At 36.7% G+C, this 27,043-nt stretch overlaps 1 protein-coding gene across 15 annotated transcripts in view; it reads left to right on the forward strand.

Annotated features, from left to right (window-relative positions):
* Positions 1–27,043, forward strand: part of LOC114454634 (peripheral plasma membrane protein CASK-like) — a 131,961-nt gene that overhangs the window by 66,665 nt on the left and 38,253 nt on the right. For 10 of the 15 annotated variants that reach the window (XM_028435193.1, XM_028435200.1, XM_028435204.1 and 7 more), the window contains exons 3-12: positions 4,153–4,258; positions 9,730–9,807; positions 9,887–9,959; positions 16,316–16,418; positions 17,169–17,344; positions 18,585–18,707; positions 20,528–20,611; positions 20,678–20,777; positions 21,978–21,995; positions 22,085–22,206. In XM_028435193.1, the coding sequence (XP_028290994.1) occupies positions 4,153–4,258; positions 9,730–9,807; positions 9,887–9,959; positions 16,316–16,418; positions 17,169–17,344; positions 18,585–18,707; positions 20,528–20,611; positions 20,678–20,777; positions 21,978–21,995; positions 22,085–22,206 (983 nt within the window). The remainder of the gene's footprint in view (positions 1–4,152; positions 4,259–9,729; positions 9,808–9,886; positions 9,960–16,315; positions 16,419–17,168; positions 17,345–18,584; positions 18,708–20,527; positions 20,612–20,677; positions 20,778–21,977; positions 21,996–22,084; positions 22,207–27,043) is intronic. The other 5 variants (XM_028435207.1, XM_028435194.1, XM_028435197.1 and 2 more) reach the window with 1 other exon arrangement.

Genomic DNA, 27,043 nt, shown 5'->3' on the forward strand with positions numbered 1-27,043 from the left:
TTGTTGTAATAAATATTTTTACTGCTGATTTTATTGTTCTTATTGATTTTTAAACCGTCTAATGTTTTCTTTTGGAAATTGAATGTTCTTTACATGATTAAAAAGTGCTTGTTATACAAATAAATTATCCTTGCCTTTTCATGTGAATTTTTCATATTGGGAGTAATTTTAGAAGCAGAGGCTGATATTTTTGATTGTGCTGAAATATATTTTCCCAACTTTGTTTAATATTCTTGTAATGTAAATTTGCTGTTTTTTCCCATTAACATTCCATTTCCATTCAAGTCATTAACAGAATTTTGCAAAACCTAGTTAAATTGTTCTGTTTTTTTAATGATATTATTTTGTATGGATGCTAACATTTGGATACGATACAGTTTTTTTAAAGTTACTCCTAATTTCTGATTGATTCCAATAAATAATTCCCGTGAAAAGTGTATATTATTGAAAATGCACAAAATTCCTAAGCATAACTTCCCGTGGATGTTTACTGTAAATGTTCCACCCTTTTACAACCATAATTCTGAGCAAGTGAAGATTAATTTTGTGTAGAGTTGCAAAAGAAACTTAAGCTCAGGAATTTTGTTAATATTCAAAAATAATGACTTTTAATAAGAATTATTTATTGTAATTAACCATAAATTAGGAGTAATCTTAAATTACTGACGCTGATGTTTTCGATGATGCTAAAACATATTTTTATTAACTGTTTTTAATATTCCGGTTCAGGACCAACCTTAAAATTGTGTACATTTGCTGTTTTTTCCATTAATTCCCATGTAAAGTTTCCAAACCTGAAAATTCTCAGAGTTTTGCTGTTCTGTTTTTTTAATTGTATTATGTTGAATGGATTCTAATGTTTATGTTTGGGCATGATACAGTTTTTTGAAATTCCTAATTTCCAGTTAATTCCAATAAATAATTCCTATGTAAAGTTAAATTATTGAAAATGCATAAAATTCCAGAATATAAAATCCTGTGGAAAATTACTGGAAATTTTCCGCCCTTTTGCAACCTTATTGCTGTGTAAGTGAAGATGAATTCTGTGTAGAGTTGCAAATGGAAAGTAAGCTCAAGAACTTTGGGAATATTAAAAATATTACCTTTTTATGTGAATTATTTATTGGATTTAACTGGAAATTGGTAGTAATTTTAATTAACTGATGCTAGAATATATTCTAATTAACTTTATTTGATATTCCTGTTAAGGGCCAACCTTAAAATTTGGAAATTTGCAGTTTTTTCCATCAATTCCCATGGAAAGTTTCCAAACCTGAAAATTCTCAGAATTTTGCAAATCTATAGTTGAAATGTGATGTTTTTTAAAAATGTATTATGTTTAATGGATGTTTGGATATATTTATTAATTCTAATTTTACTCCTAATTTCTGGTTAATTCCAATAAATAATTCCCATGAAAAGTAAATATTTTTAAATATACCCAAAAGGAAAAGTTAATATTTTTAAATATACCAAAATTCGGGAGCATAAAATTGTGTGTAAGCTTACTGGAAATTTTCCGCCCCTTTTGCAACCCTAATTATGTGCAAGTGAAGATGAATTCTGCATAAACCTAATAAGTTCTGCACAAGCAGATAAAATCATGTGGTAAATTCTGCAAATTCAGAGTATTTCTGCACGCAACATTAAGCTTCTATTCCCCTGCAACGTGCACGATGCATCTTGTTAATCTAAAATAATGACGTGTTTTATTACCAACTTTTTTTTATCACAGTTCTATTTATGTTACTTCATGTTCTGGTTGGGTTAAAGCTGCAGTTATTCTCATCACTGTGTGTTTAGAGGATTTGTAATCCGCTCACTTATGTATGGGACCATTTCCTCTAATGGTTCCATCCACGCTCCCTTCATCTCATTCTAACATGACACAACAATTTTCTCTCTGTGTCGCAGGATATTGATTCGTCTGCTCGTCAGACTTTGATTCTCCAGTTGTTGTTTTTTATGGCGCTAAAATCCAGAGGAGTTGAGTTTTATGCTGCTGTTGCCTGAGGAAACGGAGAGTTTTCTACATGGTTGTGTTTATCGTGTGAGTGTTATTTGTCCCCAGCGATCACTGCGAGCAGGCAGCCGCTGTTTTCTCTTTTCAGCGTCACTAACCCTTCCATTAAACGTCCTCATCACGGGAGCTAATTAAAGCAGTAGATGCTCATTTGCTAAGCAGCAATAAGATGCTTTAAAGCAATGGTTTCCAACCAGTCTCATACTGGGAGCCAACATAAGTCTCATGTTTATGTGATATGTTGACTAGGTTAGCTGCAGGTTTACTCATCCCACCGTCCAAAAACATGGACCATATGTAGGTAAAAAAACAACAGAAATTATAACTTTTATTTTGCTCTAATTGTATTTCCATCTAAGTTAAATTTAACCTTTTGAAAATGCAAAATATCTAAATGGTGTGGGAATGGAAATAGTTTATGAAGCTAATTTTTTGTGTTGTTAGATAGTAACCGGATTGGAAACCCCCTAATTAGTATATTAAAAGTACAGCTCTACTAAATAAAAACAGCTTCTATTTGTTATAGTTATTTGGTTGTGCCATACTTAACATATTATGTAGAGCAGGGGTTCTCAACCTTGGGATCAGGACCACATTTCGGGTCGCAAGGCACTTGTTCTTGTTCTTGTTCTTGTTGTTGACCCTAACGCTAGTTAAAATCGTTACTCCTCTGTTATTCGTGAACGGATCAGGCTGAAATTTGGTAGCTATAATCTATGGATGTCTACACATAGATGCTCTGAGACCAATTTTTGATTTGGGGGCCCCAAGGGGCCCCAAAAGAAAAAAAGAAAAGTCGATTTCTCCTTTATTTGCCAACTACAGTTGGTAGTTCTAAATCATTGGCATTTGGCACATACCAATATATAAATGGGGCCCATTACCCTGTACGTGTCACGGAGCAGCCTGGGGGCCCCATTTCTCAAATTACTACTCCTCCATTAGTTCTCATTAGATCGGAATGTAATTTGGTATGATATGAATGAATATGATGAGACGCTCAGAGCCCTTTTTTTGAAATGGGGCCCGGGGGCACACTCCCCATTTTCTGTCATTTCCAAATTTATGGGAACATAGTCGTGTGATATATCGTTTCAAAGATAATTCAACGTAGATTACGACAATGCCTCGCACAATTTGATTAGGGGCCCACCACCTTTTGTTAGGCAAGTCGTTTTCTCATTTATCTGTTAGTCAAATATTGCGACAGTTGGTGGTACCGAATCATTGACACATACCAATATATGAATAGGGCCCATTACTCCGTATGTGCCACGGGGGCCCCAGGGGGCCCCATTTTTCAAATAACTACTTTGTTAATGCTCGTTTAATTGGGCTGTAATTTCACATGGATATTCTATGACCTCTCGGAGACTTTTTCCGGTAATTTCCAAACTTATCGGAACATAGTCATGTGATATATCGTTCCAACCCAATTAAACGTAGATTACCATTTTACGTCTCATAATTTAATTTATTTTACTCGGTGGAACCGAGTCATTTCACTGAATTCTTGGGAGCGTGGTATGTGCTTTTCGGCCGTAGTTCATCAGAACTTGTTGCTTAAGATTTTTAATATTTAGAATATTTTTGTTTGAGATTGTGTGTGGTAAACAATAGTGAAATAGTAATTAAAATTTTTTTTAATTAGACATTTCGGGTAATCCCTTTTTAATTCCTGGCGACCCCAAGGTTGAAATACACTGATTTAGAGTGTGTCCCTTCTCCTCTATCTATGATTGCAGACATCACTTGTACCTGTTGGTGTTGTAGTTTGACTAGTAATCAGTTATTCTGTGACTGGATGCAGGTGACGGTGCTGACTGTAAATGTGAAAAATAACATAAAATCAATGCCGAGCAGTCATTAAAAGTGTTTTTTTTTTATTATATTGTGACAGAACAAACAGTCTAGATTATTCTAAATAGCAGTAAAGCCTCACGTCTGTGTCACCAGTTATAACAATTACCAGTTGAACTCGTACACCAACATGTAAACATCCATGTAAATGATGTCATCATCACAGCTGTAACAACAAATATCAATGCCCTGAAACAAAGTTGTGTGTGTAGAAGGCTGAGTTGTAACTGTGTGTGTGTGTGTGTGTATGTGCATGTGTGTGTTCTCAGACCTGAAGAGGGAGGCCAGTATCTGCCACATGCTGAAGCACCCCCACATCGTGGAGCTGCTGGAGACCTACAGCTCAGATGGGATGCTCTACATGGTGTTTGAATTGTAAGTTTCTATTGTCGTCATCATCAAGTATGTGAAGGAGAAAGAAAGAAATAAAGCTGCAGTATGAAGGCAAAGTAAAGCCTGAAGCAGATTTTCCAGTAATCAGCAGCAATATAAAAAGCGTGTTAGCCTAAGCCTGGAGTGGAGGAAGAGAAGAAGTGATACTGTATGAGGAGATGAGATTAGGATCCTCTCAGCCAACTCTTTATCTCCATTTCTGCTCTGACTCCAGAACTAATTCCTCTGTGTTTTCATTCTTTTATCAGACTCCAGGAAAAACGCTGCAGTTTTAGCAAAAGCTCCATCTCACACTTCCAAATCTTTTAAGTCAAGCATCAGAGCTTCATATTTGACCTTTATTTAACCAGGAAAGCCTCACTGACATTAAAAAACACGTGATATGAAACGATTCATCGTGATTTTAAAATATTGGAGCGATGAGCAGTAATGCTGCGTTCAAAGCAACTCAGAACTCTGGATTTTCTGACCTGCTACTGTCCTTATGAAGGCCACAAATCACACAAACATTACTCTCTTTATTGTTTATAAAACACTTTGAAGACAGAGTGGAATTTTTAGCTTGAAAATGCTGAACCCAGCATTTGCTGCACTGTTATAGAACATATGTAGACAAATAGCATCTCTAGGTGGTGCAAATCTGGTCGAAATTCTATATAGTGTCCCCTTAAAGCTGCAGTATGTAGAATCGTGAGACTGGGATGAAATCAACCACGCTCCCTCCCTCCCCTCCATGTTTCATATTCACAGATATCCTCATGAACGTGCACAACTGTGGAGTTCTTAGCGACTTTTTACTCATTAGAGATTAGTGAGAAATGTAGGGACTTTATATCTTGTTCTATTGGAGAGTATGTTGATGTTTTAGAGACTCTGACATGAATGTTACTGGCCTCAATTTGCAGCGGCCGCAGTGATCCAGCTGCTGGTCAGAGCAGACCCACACCACTCCACATCCAGACTGCAAATGAATTGCATCTGTTCTCTTCAGTGTTGGACGGTAACGCATTACTTGTGACACGTTACCGCCCCAACATTACTTTTGTCAGTAACTAGTACTCTAATGTTTTTTAAAGAAATAACGCAGTTAACATTACAATATAGTGCGTTTGTCCGTTACTTTGCTAGCTGCAGTGTACTTCCTGTTTACAGTGGCGCTACATAGTTTTGCGGAATGCCGTGCCAACCTCCGTAAAACAGAAGAAGAAGAAGAAGAAGCGTTGTCAGCATGTCTCTGTTTATATCACGTGAGCTAATCATGGCGAGTCAACGCAAGAGCAGGACGAGCTTCTCAGAGTTGGAATACAAGCATTATTTAACCAATCTGTCTCCAAAAGATGCATCAGTGAAGTTAAGCTAATGCTGCGTTGGTGGACGTGAGGGAAGCCTCTGCACAGAAACAACAGCATATGGATTTTAACGGACTGTGACTGTTATCCACGGACTGGTCAGCAAAGCTATTGCACGGCATGTTGTTGTAAATAAGAAGCCTGTCGCTACTGCTGAGCTAACGCTAACAGCAGCTCGTTAGCCTGATATGTTTAGCATTGTGTAGCTGAGAAACATGCTGTGAGTTTGTTTTTCCACATTTATTTTTATAAGCATTTTCAACAGCAGAATGTGCACTTGGAATATGCACAGCTTACTTTACATTACTATGCTAAGGCTGAAAAATTAGTTTTAATTTTTGAGCAGCTGTTTTGTGCTTTATATGCACATCATTTATGGTTGTTTTATAGCAGTTTTTGTAAAGCAGAGTTGGTCAAAATGTATTACTAATGTTAATTCAGACTGCTTTCTTTTATTTATTTTAGAAGGTTTTTTGTGTTTATGTTGAACATTATTGCTAGTTTTTGTACTTAAGCTGTAAGGGAACATTCTAAGGTTAAACACAACTGTTTTTATGATGCTGAAGCCACTTTAATGTTTGATCTTTGATTCTAAATAATATTCAGGTTATTTTGTGTTTTACTTATTTCACAATTCTTTATAACATTTTCAGATTCTGCTGGTCTCAGGTATAGAAACTGGTGTTGAAAGAATACTTAGTGTTTGAGTCAGATTGGTGTTTGTAAAGATTAATACTGAGCAGAGTTTAATTCTGTTAATGTAAATAATTATAAACTGTAGGGTTGGATACAATAATATTTCATTTATCAGAGGCTTTTATCCAAAGCAGTGTTAATACAGGAGCAGTAGGGTTAGGAGGGATTCAAACCACTGACCCTCTGATTACAAGCCAGCTTCCTTAACCACTATTCCTCCACCACAGAGTTGATCAACGGTGGATAATTTTCTGATACAGCACTGATATGAAGCTGTACGGACACAAATCAAAAGTAACTCAAAAGTTACTTTTTCCAGTAATGCGTTACTGAATGAAGTAACTAGAAACGGTAACTAGTTACTTTTTTGAAGTAACTAGCACAACACTGGTTCTCTCCACCTTGGATATGCTTCTGTAGGTTTCTACGCTATGTATCTCATCTGTTCTCACTCTGCCTCTGACACCACTACGTGGGGCAGAGAACATACGTTCTGTCAGAGTATGTTTGTGCCTTTATTCTGTTGCTTCTCTACGTCGGTCTCCCCTTTTTTCTCTTGCTTTGTCGTGTAACAGTTGTGCCTAATGCCGCGATGGAGACTTCTGCTAGAGCGTCCGCTATTGCACTCTTACTACAGATAAAGATAAGAACGCGACTTTAGCCGATCAGCCAATTGTAACGCCAAATCACAAAATGCAAAATCTCATGGAGCACTGTGTTTGTAAAAAGAACTCTGATTGGCTGAAATCTAGCGCCACGCTCCGAGATTTCTGAAACTTCTCTGCTTTGTTTTTATTTTAGACTCTTTCTTATTTTATCTGAGTGCATTAGTCTCTAAACCTTTTTATCATTTTTAGCTTTTGTCAATCACGTAAGCAAATTTCTACAGTTGAATTTGTAAGAAAGTTGCTATATAAATAAAGTTTGATTAATTTGATTGATTGAGAGCAAAGAGAAGGTCCAGAGAACTAGAGTCCACTCAGAACACTTTGAATTACAATATGCTCAAAGGTGATTATGTATTTTTGACCAAAAAAAAACTTACATACTGCATCTTTAAGTGGGCTACTGCAACCTTTAAGTTCCATGATTTCCAACATCCCAAATGTGCCCCTAAGCTAAAATTTCACCCATTAACGACCCTTTTAATGCAGGAATGAATAAATACAAAAGCGTAACACGTTAATAATAGTATAGTAATTATAGTGGTCCTGGTTAAGAAAGTCCATGCACTATATGTCAGGTAGTAGTCAAAGTGTAGGTCGCTTATTGTTCTTTCCTGGTTTTCCAGTACATCTCTCATGATTCTTCATGGAATACGTTTGTTAGAAACTGTAGGCGATGGTAGACGGCCTGTGGATCAGTTTCCTGTGCTGCTGTGGTAATAGACTGTGATAACGACACTCCTGCTGCTCATCGTCTCTCAGCTCAGGATTATCTTCAGTGCGTGTTTTAAACTGTGGTCCACACATCTCAGAGAACTGTAGGTCAGCGGCGGCTACATCCTGGTATTAAATGTCATTGTTAGTCTTATCTTTAAGGTTTAATTCCCCACAGGAACAAAGGAAGGAAGCAGTGCTACTTCTCCTCCTTAGTCTGGTTTAAATAATGCACAGTGCTCTGACCGTGAACTCTGTTTGCTCACAATCCTTAATAATTCATTCGTTTCTTACTTCATCCTGCCATTCATCATAATTGTTTTTTTTTTTTTTTTTTTTTTTTTTTTTTTTTTTTTTTTTTTTTCATTCATCATAATTGTAATTTCATTTATGAAAGATGTCTGAAGTCCAATTTGCTGTCATCATATTTCTGTTATGTAATATAAAAAAATAAATACGTGCAACCCAAAGGTATTCCACTTTTATTCAATATGCAGAATAAAAACAAAATAATAGAAATAAAATTGAATAAAAATTTGTAACTACGAGTTAAAACAGAGTTTCCTTAACACATGCAAATATTTTATCTGGGGAAAAAAACTGTACAAGTAAAATTACTGTGTTACAAAGATACTAAAAAAAGCACAAGTACCCTTAAAAGCAACTCAGTTACAGTAACATGAGTCGTTCATTACTTCCACCTCTGACCGAAACTACCAAAAATATACAAATTCTTGGACTGTTGTTATTATTATTCTTTTTATTTTTAAAATTATTGCGAATAATTTAAATAAATAAGAAACATTTGTACAATGTTTAGCTGGTGAAAACGATTTTGGATTTCAATAGTTTTTCCACTCTGCAAAAAAGGCTGAGCATATATATATATTATATATGCTCATATATATTATATTCTCTATATTAAAATGAGTTTGATTCACAAATGGTTCATATATTAATGTTTGGTTACGGTTAGGGTTTCTGCTTCTTTCCCCTCACACTCTACACTGTTTATCTATTATTATTATTATTATTATTATTATTATTATCTCTTTAATTATATTTTTGTTTGTTTATTTCTTTGTTTCTTTAACGAGAACCACATTTCTCTCACTCTGTTCTGACCACACTGTGTTTATTCACTATGTATTTTTGTTGTTGTTGTTATTATCTATGTATTAATGTTTGTATTATTTTTTTTATTTCTGTTTCTTTAATGAGAACACATTTCTTTCCCATCTCACTCTGCTCTGACCGTTACTCTACACTGTGTTTATTCACTTTTTTGTTATATATATATATATATATATATATATATATATATTTATTAATATTACTATATATTTATTAATATTTTTGTGTTTGTTTTTTATTGTATTTTTGTTTCTTTAATGAGAACCACATTTCTTTCCCCTCTCACTCTGACTGTTACTTCACACTGTGTTTATTCACTGTTTTTTATTATTTATATTATATATATGTTGTTTATTATTATTATTATCTATTTATTAATATTTGTGTGTAATGTCTTTATTTATTGTATTTTTGTTTCTTTAATGAGAACCACATTTCTTTCCCATCTCACTCTGCTCTGACCGTTACTCTACACTGTGTTTATTCACTTTTTTGTTATATATATATATATATATATATTATTATATTTATTTATTTATTAATATTACTATATATTTATTAATATTTGTGTGTAATGTCTTTATTTATTGTATTTTTGTTTCTTTAATGAGAACCACATTTCTTTCCCCTCTCACGCTGACTGTTACTTCACACTGTGTTTATTCACTGTTTTTTATTATTTATATTATATATATGTTGTTTATTATTATTATTATTATCTATTTATTAATATTTGTGTGTAATGTCTTTATTTATTGTATTTTTGTTTCTTTAATGAGAACCACATTTCTTTCCCCTCTCACGCTGACGTTACTTCACACTGTGTTTATTCACTGTTTTTTGTTTATTTATATTTTATATATGTTGTTCTCTGACCGTTACTTGTTCTCGTCAGCATGGACGGAGCCGACCTGTGCTTTGAGATCGTGAAGCGAGCTGATGCTGGTTTTGTCTACAGCGAGGCGGTGGCCAGGTCAGTGTGCGTGTGTGATCACTTCTTCTTCTTCTTCCTGACGTTGTTTTTCAGTTTGATGTGTTGATGTGTTCCGCAGTCACTACATGAGACAGATCCTGGAGGCGCTGCGCTACTGCCACGACAACAACGTCATCCATCGAGATGTCAAGGTATTGATCTTCTCTCAAGTTTTCTGTGTTCCCTTCGCTCTCAGACAGACAAAGCCATCTTTACTGCGTCTTCTGAGGAGCGTCAAACGTTTTTTTAATATATAGAACCATGTTGACACAGTCGGGGGCTACAAATATTCGATATCAAGATGGAAACGATGGCTTTAATATGGATGAGGACATGAAAAACAAAGAAAGCCTCAACCTTTCTGAAAATTTAAATACACTGTTTATACACCATCACCACCTCGGGGATAATTCAGCGTTCCTTGGCATAAAATCAAAGCCGCGTCTCAAAAGTGCAACGATCGAAACCAGACCTAGGTAACTTTTATCACAGCGGGGGCCACAAAAATGTGATTATCTGATCCGAAGGCCACATTATCAACATTAATGTCAGCATTTAGAATAATGCCCAATCTGAGAATCATTACAGTAAAGTGTTTTTCTTCTCATTGTATATATTTTCTTGTCAGTATTTTTTTTTGTTCTTTTTGTGCATTTTGTGGTTGTTTTCTGTGTTTTTTTGGATGTTTTTGTGTATTGTTCTTGTCATATTTTAGATTTTTCTCCTATTTTCTGTATTTTTGCAGTTGTTTTTTGTGTTTTTGAAATCATAGTTTATTTTTGTTGTCATTTTGTGTGTGATGAGTGATTTTTTAGTTTTTACATACTTCGACTTACAATCATCGTTGGTGTTTTTGCTTTAATATTGTGTATTATTTATTTTTTGTTCATTTATTTTGTGTTTTTCTGTCTTTTCCTGTTATATTGTGTGTTTTTGGAGTCATTTGGTGTATTTTTGTTGGTGTTTTGTGTGTGATGAGTATTTTTTTTTATATCTTTTATCCATTTTGTATATGTTTTTGTTATTTTATGTAGTCGTCTTGTATTTTTTTGGTTTAATTTTTGTTATTATTGTTATTTTATATGTTTTTGGAGTCATTTTGTGTTTTTTTTTTGTGCATTTTTTAATTATTCGTTGCGTTTTCTGTATTTTTCTGTAATATTGTGTGTTCTTGGAGCAATTTGTATAGTTATTGTGCTGTACAAAGCTACACCGGTGGCTGCTTATGGCCCCAGGCCTTCAGTTTCCACAGTGAAACAAACCCTATGTAGTGTGTAGTGTGTAGTGTGTGACATGGCTTCCTCTGTGAGAGGGTTAAAGATTGATTCAAGCAAAAAAAGGCCCTGGTAAGAATGACCAGACTAAAGATATAGAGGGGGTAGATTGTGGGAAATCTGATACTCTCCCTATTAAACTATTTAGACAGAAAAAACAACTAAAATACATGAAACGTGATGAGCTACCAAACTATTATTGATCGTCCACTCAGACAGAACTCAGGGCTATAAATGTGAGAAAAATGAGACGTACAATGATGGACAAATCAAGTTTTCTACCAGTAGGTGGACACTTCAGAAGGAACTGGATGAGGATTATTTAAAATCACATAGATGCACGAATCATTTCCAAAATTAAGCTCACGACACGTTGACAACTGGTCCATGACCGACTTTTGGGTTGAGAAGATCTGATCTGATTCTCCTGGCTCTACTCTGAGCTCCTCCTTTCTCCCTGTTTGTTGACAACAAAAATACTCAAAAAGATGACAGAAACACATATTACAGAAAAAGACAAAATAAATATATAAAAAATGCACAAAAAAACTACACAAAATGATAAAAAAAAATACACACATTACTCCAATAAGTGTTGGAGGAATTGTGCAGACTTTGTAGGGAACTATGCCCACATATTCTGGTCATGCTCTAAACTAGATCAGTTTTGGGAGGAGGTCTCTCGGGCCCTCAAGGAGGGTTTGTTATTGATATTCCCAACGATCCACAGGTGATCTTCCTAGACTAAAACCAGTAGGAATAGGGGGCTGCAGAATATTTATGGTAAATCTCTCTGACTGCAGCTTTAAAATGTATCACCATCAACTGAATGAAGGTGGAGCCACCTACCTATCACCTGTGGAGCCAAAGAATGTGGGATATTTATACGATGGAGCAGATAACCTACTCTCTGAGGCTCCAAAAACATATTTTTAATAAAAGATAGAGCCCCATGATAAACTGCTCATTCAATGGAGACCCCCCCCCTTTTTTTTTTTTGATTGTTTGTCTTCCTTTATTTCTTACTTATTGTTTTCTTTGCAATAATCTATTCTTATATGTGCTGTACAGTTTTTGCTATTGCTCATGTAATGTACTTGTTGCATGAATACCTCAATTTACATTTGTTGTTGCACTGTAACCTGCTGTACTTCTCTCCATACTGTTGTGGATTGTGAACAAGATGTTTGAATTGTTGTCAAAAATAAAAAAGTTAAAAAAATCAAAAATACACAAAATATGCACAATATTAAAGCAAAAACACACAAGACAACTACAAAAAATACAAAGAACACAGTGAAACTTTGAGTCGGGGTCACACAAAGTACAGACTGATTCTACAAACATTGTCATCCAACCACTGAGAGCCCAGTTCTTTCCAAAAAGAATCCACCCACACGTGTACTTTCTATACCTGCTCATCCCCTCGGCCCATCTGTCCTCCCACTCTGTGTTTCCCTCGATGATGCTGGTTGTGTTTCCTCCTGTGGAAGGTGTGGGATAGTGTTAGTGTTGCTCACAAAGCCTCCGTCTAGTGGAAAAGCTCATTTATAATTAACACCTAATTACCGAACAAGGGTTTTGACACGCACACAAATCAAACTTTTATCGGCTGTTGTTGATCCACATCCTCCCAGTCCTCCCAGTGAGTCCCTGAAATCGACACTGTTTGTTTTTCCGAAGCTTTGGATGAGGTGGGAATAGGAAAGATGAAGAAGCAAACGTGTCTACAGAGGGAGCTCCAACACAAATCCATTACTCCTCATGAAAATCCCATCAGGTGTTATCTATGGAATCAGAACAGAACTCTTGCAGGGTTTTTCACATGCTTTGTTTCACAGTTGTATTTCAGATTCACAAATGCACACGAGCTGTTTCGCAAATACATATTTTATACAAACTTGTAATATAAATTCTGAAATGCACACGCTCTACCTCACAAATATTATTTTGAGACACACTTGTAATATAAATCCACAGATAATGCAAATTGCTGAATGTGCATTTACAAACTGCTTCTGAGCTGTGGAACACCTGCACATTTGTGAGAGAAATGTGTGTGGTGAATTATGAGACTGCCCTGACGTCACAAGCCAATGAACGTCACCATTGGCTGATAAAAAGTGATTGACAGATTCATCAGCCAATCAGGTGTGTTTGCTTTCAGCCAATCATATGGCTTCTTATTTTTTCTCCATACTCTTGTATGAACACTGCGTATGCGCACACATATCAGTGGCTCTGCACTGAATCTGAAATACAACTGTGAAACAAAGCATGTGCATTCGTGAAAAACCCTGCAAGAGTTCATTCATTATGATACTGTTGTGATTCCGTAGTTATCTTCTAGACCAGGGGTCTGCAACCTGTGGCTCTGGAGTCTCATGTGGCCCATTGACTCTTTTGCAATGGCTCCCTGTAGCTTTAAAAAAAACAAAAAACTATTGAAATAAAGAGTTGTTCTTTTATTACAGAGGCTATTAATGATTAATTACAAATAAAATCAAAACAATTTGTTAACCTAAAAATAAATCACATTGTGCAATGACTCAGCACCTTCCTACTTCACCTCCTGCAACATCCACAGATCATCAACTTTCCTGCACCTGTGGCTAACCTTAAGTTTTAAATCCCTGGTAAGATAACTAAACCAGTATAAACACTATTCTGGAAGAAAATAGAGATTTTATTTGTGTGGAAACAGATTCATTTATCCGTCAATGTGCAAGTTAAATATGCATGTTTTGTGTTGATCACATGATCATGTGTTATCAAACTTCAAGTTACTTTTTGTGGCCCTTTAAATGCATTAACTAAAAAAAAAATCTTCTTTATATAACATTGTGTTCATGTAAACTAAGATGCGTTTGAATTTGAAGATGCAAGATACTGTTTTGTTGGTATTTGTTGATGTTAATTTATATAAACTGTTTTTAAGCTGCCATTTACATGATCACTATAAATTAAATCAAGCATTATTCTATATATTTTTAACTGTATAGAATTTAATACACCGTATTGTCCTCATTGAAAAGGTTTTTTTTATTTTTTTATTTTGACTCCAGGAGGACTTTAATCCAGGTGAGATGAGACAAATTGGCTCCTTTGAGAGTAAAGGGTCTGAATCATCTTTTTTATAAAACACACGGGGAAGTGAAATGGTTCTCTGCTGAATTCTCCGTGTGTTTGCTATGGCAGAAACAATGTGTGCTGAGGATCTTTTTGACTTTTTCATGCACAACCAGGGGTTTTTTGGGGCAGCATGGAATAGTTTCAGAAGCTGCATTTACAGAGGTCAGGTGGTAGAAAAAGATATGCTGTGTAACCAACTGCAGAAGTGAAAAGCGGGTAGAAGAACTTTCAGCAAGATGCAAACAACATGGCTGATCTCCTGAAGTGTCTGATATGGTCAAACTTGTCGTTCTGAAATGTGTTTAATCAGTTTATCATATTTAGTTTTGGTCCCAGTGTGTGTGAGAGCCAGTTCTGAATCAAAAGATTCTCTCTGTCTCTCCTCAGCCTCACTCCTCATTAATGAACTGTTTCAATGGCTCTCATTTATCAACCTTGCGTGAAAACGGGTGCAAATCTGAGGTCACATTTGGTCGTAAGACGGGACCAACGTGTGACTTATGAAACATTCGTATTCAACCAATCCCAGCGTACAACTGATCAGGTTTTCATAAATCCGTCGGCTGAGTTTGATAGTCATTAACATGTTACACCTCTCCTGTTTCGGAGGCCCCGCCCACTGAGATCAAGATGAAAATCGGCATCTTTACATCTGAGGTGGAGCGAAACAAAATCTGCTTTTTGAACGTGTGAAAACTGGACTTAAAGCAGGGTTCCCACGGATCCTTAAAAAGTCTTAAAAGGCAATAAATTCATTAATTTAATTGTTATTAAAATGTCTTAAATCAATTTTTCAAAAGTCTTACATTTTAATACATAAGTATGATTTTATGATTGTAATTATTCTCACATTTCAAATAAATGGTAACATTTTATATATATATATATATATATATATATAATTTGCTGTAACATCGTGCAATCATGACAGCGGAACCAACTACAGTGGTTGCTGTGGGACTCTATGCAGATACGTGTCATGCTAGTAGTAACTTTTAACAACATGGGGAATTTTTTCTTAATGGCTTTTGTTTTTTTTGTTTTTTTTGTTTCATAGATTTCTGGCTATTTTTGTAGTCATCTTGTGTGTTTTTTGTAGTGATTTTGCTCATTTTATTTTTTATTATTAGTTTTTTTTGTGTGTGTATTTTACTGACATTTTATGTATTTTTGTGTGTTTATTTTGAGGGCCACCACTAGACTCTGGGGAAAAAATACCCTAATCCTATATAATTGATGTGGTGATGTGTTTCCAATTTCAAATGGCATTAAAAAGTCTTTAGATGAATTTGACTGAAGCTGTAGGAACCCTGTTAAGGAGCTCACTTAAACGCTCTGTGGAAGAGAATCAGCTACTGAGCCTGAGACGTCTGCCCCCCTGTGTGCACTGAGAACAACTTCACAACACAAGATCCTGGAGACACACGGCAATATGATGTTTATCAGCCTCCATTGTTTGTGCGCTTGAGGCAATAAATATCACATTGAAAGAAGTTAATGATTAAAACCTTTAAAAAAAAAAAGCCTTAAAATGACTAAATGTTGTCCCTTGTCTGTGTTTATCATGCCTTCAGCCAATTTCACCTATAATTCATCACATCAGCGATTACTGCAGCACGTGTGTAAAAGTTTAAGGAACTATTTACATTTAAAAGCATGAATGAGTTCCTGTTTCATATTCGTACAGCCTTCAGTGATGTGCTGTATGGAGAAAATAGGACCTCATTCTCCAAGACAGAGCACAGCAGCGTTTATTAGCAGGGTTATACGGTATTCCATTAAAAAAGGAAAACCAAAAAAGTGGTATCAGTAATAACGTAGGCATTTAAATTTATTTTTTTTGTTTTAATAATCCGGTTAGATTTATTCTGAATGTGTCTGCTTATGCTTAAATGACAACTGAGGCTTGTTTAATACTTTATTTTCAGTGTCAGTCAGATTTGACTGTGCTGCAGCACAAATCCACTCACTCAGGTTTGCGTACACAAGGTCAGACCTGACGTGAAATCTGATCGTAGCGTACGATCATGTTAGAAATGATAAATACTGAAGCTTGTGTGATAAAAGGAATCTCTCTCTCTCTCTCTCTCCCCCCCCCCCAGCCTCACTGTGTGCTGCTGGCGTCCAAAGAGAATTCTGCTCCAGTGAAACTGGGAGGATTCGGAGTGGCCATCCAACTGGGAGAGTCTGGACTGGTAGCAGGAGGTACGACTCACAGGAGCATTACTACAGAATTAATAAGAGCTTTTATTTATTCACAGAAATGGAATAAAAATGAAATACTATTGAACATCTCCGTGTTAGTTGATGTCATCGACAGATATCTCACAATGACTTGATTCAAAAGATTATATTAAAATTATATATAACAACTCTTTAGAAGCATATTATTACTGTTCAGGAATAGATGGATGGATGCTAGGATGGATGGACGATCAATGGACAGACAAATGGATGGACAGATGGATGATGGAAGATGGGTGAATGGATGGATGAATGATTGATGGATGAACAACAGTTGTATGATGGATGATGGAGAAACAGATTATGGATGATCGATGGACAGGCGAATGGATGAATGTTGGATAGATGGATGGATGGATAGATTATTGGACAGACAGATGCATGATGGATTTATGCACAGATGTATTGATGGATGAATGATGGACAGATGGTAGGATGGATGGACGAATGAATGATGTACAGATGGATGATGAATTAACTAACGGATAGGTAGATGAATGTTTGATGGTTGGACAACAGATGGATGATGGATGGATGGAGAAACAGATGATGGATGATCAATGGACAGGTGACTGGATGGATGATAGATGGATGAATAATGGGTAGACAGACGGATGGATGGCTGTTGATTAAACGGTGAACCGATCCTCCTGGTTCTCCCTGACCTGCTCGTGTGTGTGTCTGTGCGTGTGTGTGTGTGTGGTCCTTCAGGCCGTGTGGGGACCCCTCACTTCATGGCTCCAGAGGTGGTGAAGAGGGAGCCGTACGGGAAGCCTGTGGACGTGTGGGGCTGTGGAGTCATCCTCTTCATCCTCCTGTCAGGATGTCTCCCCTTCTACGGAACCAAGGAACGTCTGTTTGAAGCCATCTGCAAAGGAAGATACAAGGTCAGAGGTCAACAAACACGTCCCTGACGTCAGTGTTTCTAAAATGGGTCTAAAATGTCAGTCTTGGTCCCACCCCAGGTGTCAGCTGACCGTAAATGATAAGGACTATAGAAATAAATCCATTCAGGAACCACTAAATGTGGGGTCGCCTGGAGTTTCAACGGTGTCGCCTGACATTTCTGAAAAATTAAAAGACTTTTTTTTAATTAAAACACACGATTTTAAACAACTGTATTTCTAAACTTATACTTTGTGAAATATAAATCTAAAATGCAGTAAAATACTGTATCTGAGCTAAAAGCTGCCATCCGGAGTTTGTGAGAGAACGTCTCGATGTCCCGCCCTCAAGAGCTCCACTTCCTCCCCCGCCTCTGCCAATCTACCAGAAGCTCCGCCTCTACGTTTGTGCAAAACACAACAAAGTTGCATAACTACAAAAACTACACATTTATTGTTAGAGTGCCATAACTTGTGATTAAAACATGTTATTACCTGTTCATGAGAAATTTCACCAAATCCTGGTCCGTTGGGAATCCTTTTAAAATCAGAAAGTCCCTCCATCTTTGAAAAGTAGCTCAGAGATAAATCCTGTTGCGGTCACAAAGACGTTTATCCACAAGCTTTGTACCTGGATTTTTGTTTGTGTCTTTTAGTAGAAGCTTTATACGTTGGCAATCGTGGAATGGGTAACTTTGTAGTTTCGGAGCACTCCTCCATGACGCTATGATGCTCAGTGATACCTGTTTGAGACGCGCTGCCTCGTTTCCGTGCAGTTTACACAGCACACTTTGATTGACAAATTGACAATCCTCAGGAAATTTTAAATATTTTTTATTAATAATAATAATAATATATTATAGATAGATCCCTACTGTAGCTGATGCATGTTCATGTGGATTTGTTTGTTTTTTTTTCAGAATTTTATATTTTGATAAGCACACAAGATTAATATTGTTGTAATTTGTGCTACTGTTTGTAAATAAAGTTGATTTGAATTTAATAATCAATCTATAGATATGGATATATAAAGTAGCTCTTGAGCCCAAAAAGTGTGGCCACGTCTGTGTTGAAAGTGATTACAATTCTTTTTTTTTTTAATTAAAAATAAAGATGGTCGCTCTTTAGACTTGTGTTACCTTCCTCTTTTTATTTGTACTGTAGTTCACACCAGGCCTAACGTAGATTGAGTAAAGTCACACTATGAAGACTTCCTGTAAGCGTGTGTGTTTCCTGTGTGCAGTTGAATCCCCGTCAGTGGATCCAGATCTCAGAGAGTGCAAAGGATCTGGTGAGGAGGATGCTGATGTTGGATCCAGCTGAGAGGATCACCGTCTACGAGGCTCTCAACCACCCCTGGCTCAAGGTCAGACTTTTCTATCACTATCTACGATCACAGGAAAACAAGGAATTCACATGAGATAGCAACATGGATAGCAATCTGACACTGAATATAGCCTCACATTCATGTTTTGGGAAAATATCTCTCATATATATTACAACTGGAACACAGTTCAAACAAAATAGTTAATCCATACATAACACAAGAGAAACAATGTACAAAAATCATAATAAAATAGAATAATAATAAAATAAAGTCTCCTTTCCTCCTGTTTAACCATTTTTCATCTGAACATCATGGTGCCGCAGATGGCTGCCCCTGGTGTGTTGGTACGCGTGCTCTTCGCACCAACTGCCAAGTTAAATTCCTTGTGCTGTGTTAAACTGTATTCTGTGAATAAAATCCTTTCTGATCCTGATAATTGGTGGTCAAGAAGCCATGTTTTTAGCTGCCGAGAAAAGTATGTGTACGTGGTTGGCTGAAGTTGTATTATTGTATATATATTAGGGATGTAACGATTAATCGTAAGGCAGTAAAAAATCGATTCATAGGTATCACAGTTCACATCGATACTGTTAAAAATTGAATCGCAGTACTTTTTTTAAACAGCAGAGGGCGCTATCTATTTATCCTTCTCTTGTCCAGAATTGTAGGCGTCGGGCGGAATCTGCAACGACTTTCTTTCTGGCCGCCTTCTACTCTTAAACATATTCATAAATGATTCCTTACCCCTTTAGCACCGAAAGAATGTCTGTAATGTTACGTGAATATCTGTAAAAGCATCTCTTCTTCACTGCTAGAATAACTACATGCCAACCGACCACTGGGTTACCAGCACCCTCTGCTGGTCCAAACAAATATCTGATGAAAATACAGTGCAATGACTGTTTTTTTTTTTTAAAGTCCAATTGTTAAGGCACAAAATGTATTTTCAATTGCACTTTTAAAAAGAAAAAGAACTATTATGCAGTTTTGCATTGTTTATTATAGAACCGGAATTTAAATTAATAGGCCTCTTCTTCATTTGTATTATTCCTTTATTTATTTCATTCAAGATTTATTTTTAGTTAAATTGTATTATTTTGAATAGTTTATCAAGGGATTCTTTTGACAATGAAAAATCAAAGGAAAATAGTACAGTATTTTCTAGTTTTTTCACGAAAAAAATAAAGGAATATTTTATATCATCATTTGTCTCCAGTCTCATTTTGTGAAATAAATTGTGAGAGAACTGTGTCGTGAACCCAGTATTGTGAATCGTATCGGGAGTTGAGTGAATTGTTACATCCCTAATATACATATCTAGCCTATCATCAGCCAGTGCTGGGTTATGCATCTGAAAAATGGGCGGAGTGTATTATCTGATTCACCGCAGCTTTTTACATGAGGTGTGCATTGCCATGAATCTAATGATAACATTCATGATTTGCATGTCATGATGCGATATATCCCGATACTAAACAATACAATATACGTCACGATATATCGTGATATCAATAATTACAAATTTCACCTTTAAAAGTAAAAAATTATATTAAATACAATTTTTTTTTTTTACAAAATTTTTAAACTTGCACGAACAAGTAACTAACTTTAATTCAATTTGTACATTTTTTTGGATTGATATGATAATCCTGTGGTGAAATATTGAGATATTTTGCAAAATCAGTTTTTTCTTACACCCTTAGTCCACACTGTGTGTGTGTGTGTGTGTGTGTGTGTGTGTGTGTGTGTGTGTGTGTGTGTGTGTGTGTGTGTGTGTGTGTGTGTGTGTGTGTGTGTGTGTGTGTGTGTGTGTGTGTGTGTGTGTGTGTGTGTGTGTGTGTGTGTGTTTGGTCTGTAAGGAGAGGGACAGGTACGCCTACAAGATCCACCTGCCAGAGACTGTGGAGCAGCTGAGGAAGTTCAACGCCAGGAGGAAGCTCAAGGTACACACACACACACACACACACACACACACACACACACCCTCTGACTCTGGTGTGATTTGACAGGGAGCCGTCCTGGCCGCCGTTTCCAGCCATAAATTTAACTCCTTCTATGGCGACCCCCCAGAGGAGATGCAGGACTTCTCTGAAGACCCAACGTCCTCAGGTAGGACCTTTTAGTCCAGGATGATGTACTAAAGCAAGAAGAACATGAATGTTACCTAACGTGTGCAGTCCCTGAAACAGAACACACACCAGAATGAGGAGGTTTTTAAAAATGATTTATTTTAAAGTTTTAAAATGTGTGGGTTTTTATTTATGCTGTCAATCAGGGGTTCTCAACCTTGGGGTCAGGACATAAGACACTTGGAGGGGGTCACCAGATACCTTCATGAAATTAGGAATATTTTTTCAACAATTTGAGCCCATTTTTGCTTATTTTTACCATTTTTCTGCAACTACACCAAACTTGCCATATTTGAACCTATTTTCATCACTTTTTCTTGCCATATTTTTGCTCCTTTTAATGTATTTTTGCTACATTACTCCCATTTCTGACACTTCTCCATAACATTTCAATGCTTTTCTGCTATTTCTTTCCACTTTCAAGATGTTTTCTGCACTTCTAAACCTTTTCACCGTTTTTCCACCATATTTCATGCCTATTTTGGACATTTTAACCACATTCACAATTTGTCGTGCCCATTATTTGCCAGTTTAAACTATTTGTTCCTACTTTTCCCCTCATTTTTGCCACTTTTAAGCCAATATTGACACTTTGAACCCTTTTTACCACTTTTTCTGTCTATCTTTAATCAATTTCAGTGGTTTCTACAATCCCATTTCACTTTTAACCCATTCTTTTTCTCATTAAAACAAAGATTTACATCTTTAATATGACTATTTATATCTACTAAGGCATAAATAATAATAAACTTCATGAATAACTGGATATTATTCAGATGAATAAATAAATGTGGTTATCACAGATTCATAGAACAATGGACCATCATTTTACTGACTTTATGAATGGACCCCAAAAATCTCTCCCCTTTATTCCCCCTTATAGATGGTCCTGTCTCCACATGACTGTTCTTCAATGTTCATGTTTGTGTTCAACCACCTTCAGCTACAGTGGGGGTGCCTGGTCTCTGGGACCTTTATTTTGGGGGTCGTGGACTGAAAAGATTGAGAACCACTTGTGTAAACGATGCTGTGGGCCGGTTTGAATACAAGCCCCAAGCCTTTAGTTTAACACACGTGTTTTATTGCCCGTGTTTGACTTCCTCTCAGAGTTATTTTATCAGTGTGTTGTTTTCATGGTGTTCACCTGTTTGTCTGTGTGTTCATGCTGCCTTCCTGTCAGGACTGCTCGCAGCAGAACGTACGTATGCGTTGGTCCTCGGTTGTGTGTGTGTGTCCCTGAGGCCGCTGTTGAACTGCTGTGTGTGTGTGTGTGTGTGTGTGTATTAGGTGCCGTGTCGCAGGTGTTGGACAGTTTAGAGGAGATCCACGCTCTGACCGACTGCAGTGAAAAGGATCTAGATTTCCTCCACAGCGTTTTCCAGGACCAGCATCTACACACACTGCTGGATGTAAGCATCACACTCTCAACACACACACAATACAAGTGTGACATCATCAATCATTTCATCTTGGGACCCCTCATTATTTCTTAGGGTCAGATAAAAAAACTTAATGTAATATTGCTTTATACCCAGGGCGCACGGTGGCTTAGTGGTTAGCACGTCCGCCTCACAGCAAGAAGGTCCTGGGTTCAAGCCCTGGGGTGGACACTTGGGTCCTTTCTGTGTGGAGTTTGCATGTTCTCCCCGTGCTGCGTGGGTTTCCTCCGGGTACTCCGGCTTCCTCCCACAATCCAAAAACATGACTGTAAGGTTGATTGGAGTCTCTAAATTGCCCATAGGAGTGAATGAGAGAGTGAGAGTTGTCTGTGTCTGTGTTGCCCTGTGATGGACTGGCGCCCTGTCCAGGGTGTACCCCCGCCAAGCGCCCTATGAGAGCCGGAGATTGGCACCGGCAGACCCCCGCGACCCTGTTAAAAACGGGAATAAGCGGGTAAGAAAATGGATGGATGGATGCTTTATACCCTAGTTTATTCTGCCAGCAGGGGGCAGTGTTAGCTTGGCCTCATCAGGTATTAAAAGGGAAGTAAATCACACCAATAGGAGGCTGTGAATAAGTCTGTTAGTGTCTTAGCTAAACTTTATGTGAATCAAAACATGTGTATGATTTAACGCACAAAACAACAACAAAATTACACTAAATTACTCCCAAAACAACTACAAAAAAACACAAAAATATTAGAACAATATATAAAAGGATAACCAAGATAAACAGAAATTACTGCCAAAACATACAAAATTACATAAAAATACACAAAATGACTGTAAAAACAAACAAAACTATGGAAAAATCCACAAAACGATAAGAAAATTACGCCAAGCAACTACAAAAATGGCAGAAAAATATACAAAACGACAACGAAAACACTCAAAATGACTACAGAGTTACACAAAAATACTCCAAACACACAAAACGACTACAAAAATAACAACAATAAACAAAAGGTTAAGCAAGATCACAGAAATGACTGCCAAAAATATACAGTTACATAAAAAATACTCCACAAAAGGATAATAAAAGTACACAAAACTACAAAAATATCAGGAAAAAATACAAAACGATGACGAAAAGACACAAAATTACTATAGAAATCCAAAATAACTGAAAAATACCCAAAACAGTTACCAAAATAAACAAAAATTAACAGAAAAATATGCAAAACAAAAACACTAAATGACTCCAAAATCACACAAAACAACAGACATACAGAGAAATGTCTTTGTTGTTTCCTGTGTTATTTCTCAGATTAGTACATTTTGTAAATACTGATATGAATGTTGATAATGTGGCCCTGGATCACATTTTTGTGGCCCCCGCTGTTATCAATAGTCATCCCTGCTTTATATCATTCTGCCATCTTGTTCCGTGACCTCCCTGGTGGGAATACTTTATCACTCTGCAGTAATGAGTAATTGAGCTGCAGATTTCTCCGTTTATCCCAGTTTCCCTCCACTGCCAAAGCAGTGAGGGAATCAGACAATGTCTTCTATTGTGGCTCCTTCAGTGCCACTCACAACAGACTCCGCCTCCCTCACTGCTGTGTGTGCACCAGAATGATGCACACGATAATAACGGAATATCACACTTTATAGCCTCTAAACATCAACGTGTTTTGTGTGGAGTCGGTAATTCAGCGCAAACATCATCTTTTAGGTGAGTTTGTCGTCTTCCATATTTTCTTCTGAGGATTGTTTATCAAGATTTCACTCAGAATTTACCTTAATGCTGCAGGAGATGATCATTTATCAGATAAAGACATTGAGAAGGCATCATAGATCAGTAAAGCCAAGATTATTTGCCTTAAAAAAAAGATTTAAAAGGTTGAAATTGTTGCTTGAAAGTTTGTTTTGATCTCCACTGTAAACACTACGGTTGTTGGAAAGGTTTCACGCATTGCATTGTGGGATTTAGACCAGGGGTGTCAAACTCATTTTAGTTCAGGGGCCAAATACGGCCCAGTTTGTCCTTAAGTGGGCCACAGATTTTGTGTGGGAAAAAGAGCAAATTCAATAGTAATGTGCCCTGGTTTGCACTTCCACATATAAATGATACATAAATGATAAAGTATATCAATCCCTGCAGGATCTTCACTAAAATGTCCCTGATTTTGGGAATTTGGGGACATTTCATAGAATAATTGGAGGAAAATTTTGTGTTCTTTCAACAATTTGACATTTAAATGTCTGCCGTCATGTGAAAAATAATGTGGATTTTAATAGATTTTTTTGTATTTGGAGGGGCTGAGATATCTTACATTTACAAAACGTTTCATGTTTTTTCCAATGATTTTTACTTTCTCGAGTTGTCCGAATGTGATGCTCTAAAGGGCCAGATTTGGCCCCCGGGCCTTGAGTTTGACACATTTGCCATAGACGGATGCAAAGAAGTGTTTTCACTTCATTCTTACAACAAATAAGTCTCATTTTACTACATGTGGCATGTTTGAGTGTTAATGTTGTACTTAGTATATTTTGTAGCAGTTCTTACTATTTTCAGGTATAATAATCTGACTTCTATTGATTTTTTTTCTTGGGGACTGCAGTGTGAGATAACATTTCACTTTTTCTTTAAAATAATGCCTTGATTTTTCTGATTTAGTCTGATTTCTCATCCTTCGTAAGGCAAGGCAAGGCAAGGCAAATTTATTTATATAGCGCATTTCATACTCAAGGCAACTCAATGTGCTTTACATGATAAAACATTCAATTGTTTAAAATCAATAAGAACATTTAAATCAATAAGAACATTTAAAATCATCAGTAAAATCAATTAAAATCATCAGTAAAATCATCATTACATCAACAACATGACAAAAAATCTCTCTCTCAATCATATGCAGTAGAGAAAAAAAGTGCCTTTAACTTTGATTTAAAAATGTTCACATTGGATGCTGACTTCAGCTCTGCTGGCAGTTTGTTCCACTTCTTTGCAGCATAACAACTAAAAGCAGCATCACCATGTTTACTGTGAACTCTGGGCTCCACTATCTGATCTGTGTCCATAGATCTGAGAGCCTCGTTGAGGTAAAACTTTTCAACACGTGCACATTTTTTTCTGCCTAAACTGTTTTAAACGCAGAACGGTTCAAAAATCACTAAGCTTTTAGCCCGCACCAACCACAATCGTGGTGTTATGAATATCTCAGGAACTACATCACATAGGAAACTGAAATATGGTATATTAATACAGCTCCACCTTCTCTCTCAGAATATATAAAAACATCTGCTATACATCCTATCTGGTGGACACATGCTAACCCCTCAAAATTGTAAAAAGGTTGATTTGGATTTTGGAACAAAGAGCCACAACACAATGGCAAAAGTCACAACACAAAGGAAATAGGGAAGTATATTTTCAAAATAAAATACTCTGTGTCCAAGGCGGATGAATAGAGGTTACTTTGGAGGAAAACACAGACCTTCCGGAGCCTCCGGCTGGCCTATTTCAGACTCTATCAGAAAACCAAGCACATATTTGAACTCGCGAGGATCAGAACTCTCCGTTAGTTCCACGCTTGGCCCTGTCCGAGCACTTTTAATACAATTTTAAAAGTGCTCAGAGAGGGCCAAGCGTGGTATCAATGAAAAGGTCTGGTTTTCGGATAGAGTCTGAAATGGGCCAGCTGGAGGCTGTGGAAGGTCGGTGTTTTCCTCCAGGGGAACCTCTGTCAGTCCGTCTTGAACATGGAGTATTTCATTTTGAAAATAACTCCCCCTATTTCTGTTGTGTTGTCACTTTTGGTGGTGTGTTGTGTTGTTGGCCGTTCTGGGCCACCGTATGTTTGAGCCTTCAGTAAAAACAACTTAGCATATTCCTCAGCTTCTTGTAATTTCATCAGCTTTGAGCTAAGAACATAGACTGTTCACATCACTAATGATTAGTCACATATGCATATACAGTATATACTGTATATCTAATATACTGTATATATATATATATTTTTACTATTTTTTTTGGCCAATAACTGTATGTGGGAATGTAAGAAAGAAATATAATCTCTTTCTTGGGATATAAAGCAGATTTTCTTTATGCGATTTCCTCATTATTTTGGACTCTAACTTTGGATTATTTCACACATACCCCCCTCACTAAATTAGTGTGCAAACTGAATAATCACGGAACAAACTGAATAAAATTTCCAGAAATCTTTGAGATTGAAGTGCGTGGGATGTGTTGAAATGACATGGAATGGCCCCTCTGTGACTCTTTCTGTCTTTGTGCAACGTTGCACACGTCTTGTTTTTGCAGATTTGTTTAGTCGCATGCTGCACAATAGGCTCTTGGCGTTAGGCTTTACAGAAGCAGAGACATGTCGACAGCGCTGCGGTGAGGACGGTGAACACATATGAACTCAGACAGAACGCCTCAGGCTTCTGCTGCTGTTTATGTTGTCGTAAAATCACAACCTGTGTGCGTGCGTGTGTGTGTGTGTGTGTGTTGTTCAGTGAACATTATTAATGTGTCAGGTTGTTGCAGATCGAAGAAACGTGTAGATCAAACATGACAAATTAGCACTTACACTATATTACAATTTTTTTTATCTCCCTTTCATCAAATTTTTTGATTTAAAAAATTAAAAAGTTACTGAAGCTGGTCCGCCATCTTGCTGTCAGGTGATCTAAAACAAAGAAACCATAACAATCTGGTGTGTAGTAGATCATATTTAACAGTGGAACTGATTAAAAACCCTCTTGTTGAGGGGGAAAAAGCACATTTTCACTGTGTGTTTGTCATGATCATGGTGTCCATTGTGGTGTGACTGCTGCATTGAAGCTCCAGCTGCAG

This window comes from Gouania willdenowi, chromosome 21 (genome assembly GCF_900634775.1).
Source record: "Gouania willdenowi chromosome 21, fGouWil2.1, whole genome shotgun sequence".
NCBI lineage: Eukaryota > Metazoa > Chordata > Actinopteri > Blenniiformes > Gobiesocidae > Gouania > Gouania willdenowi.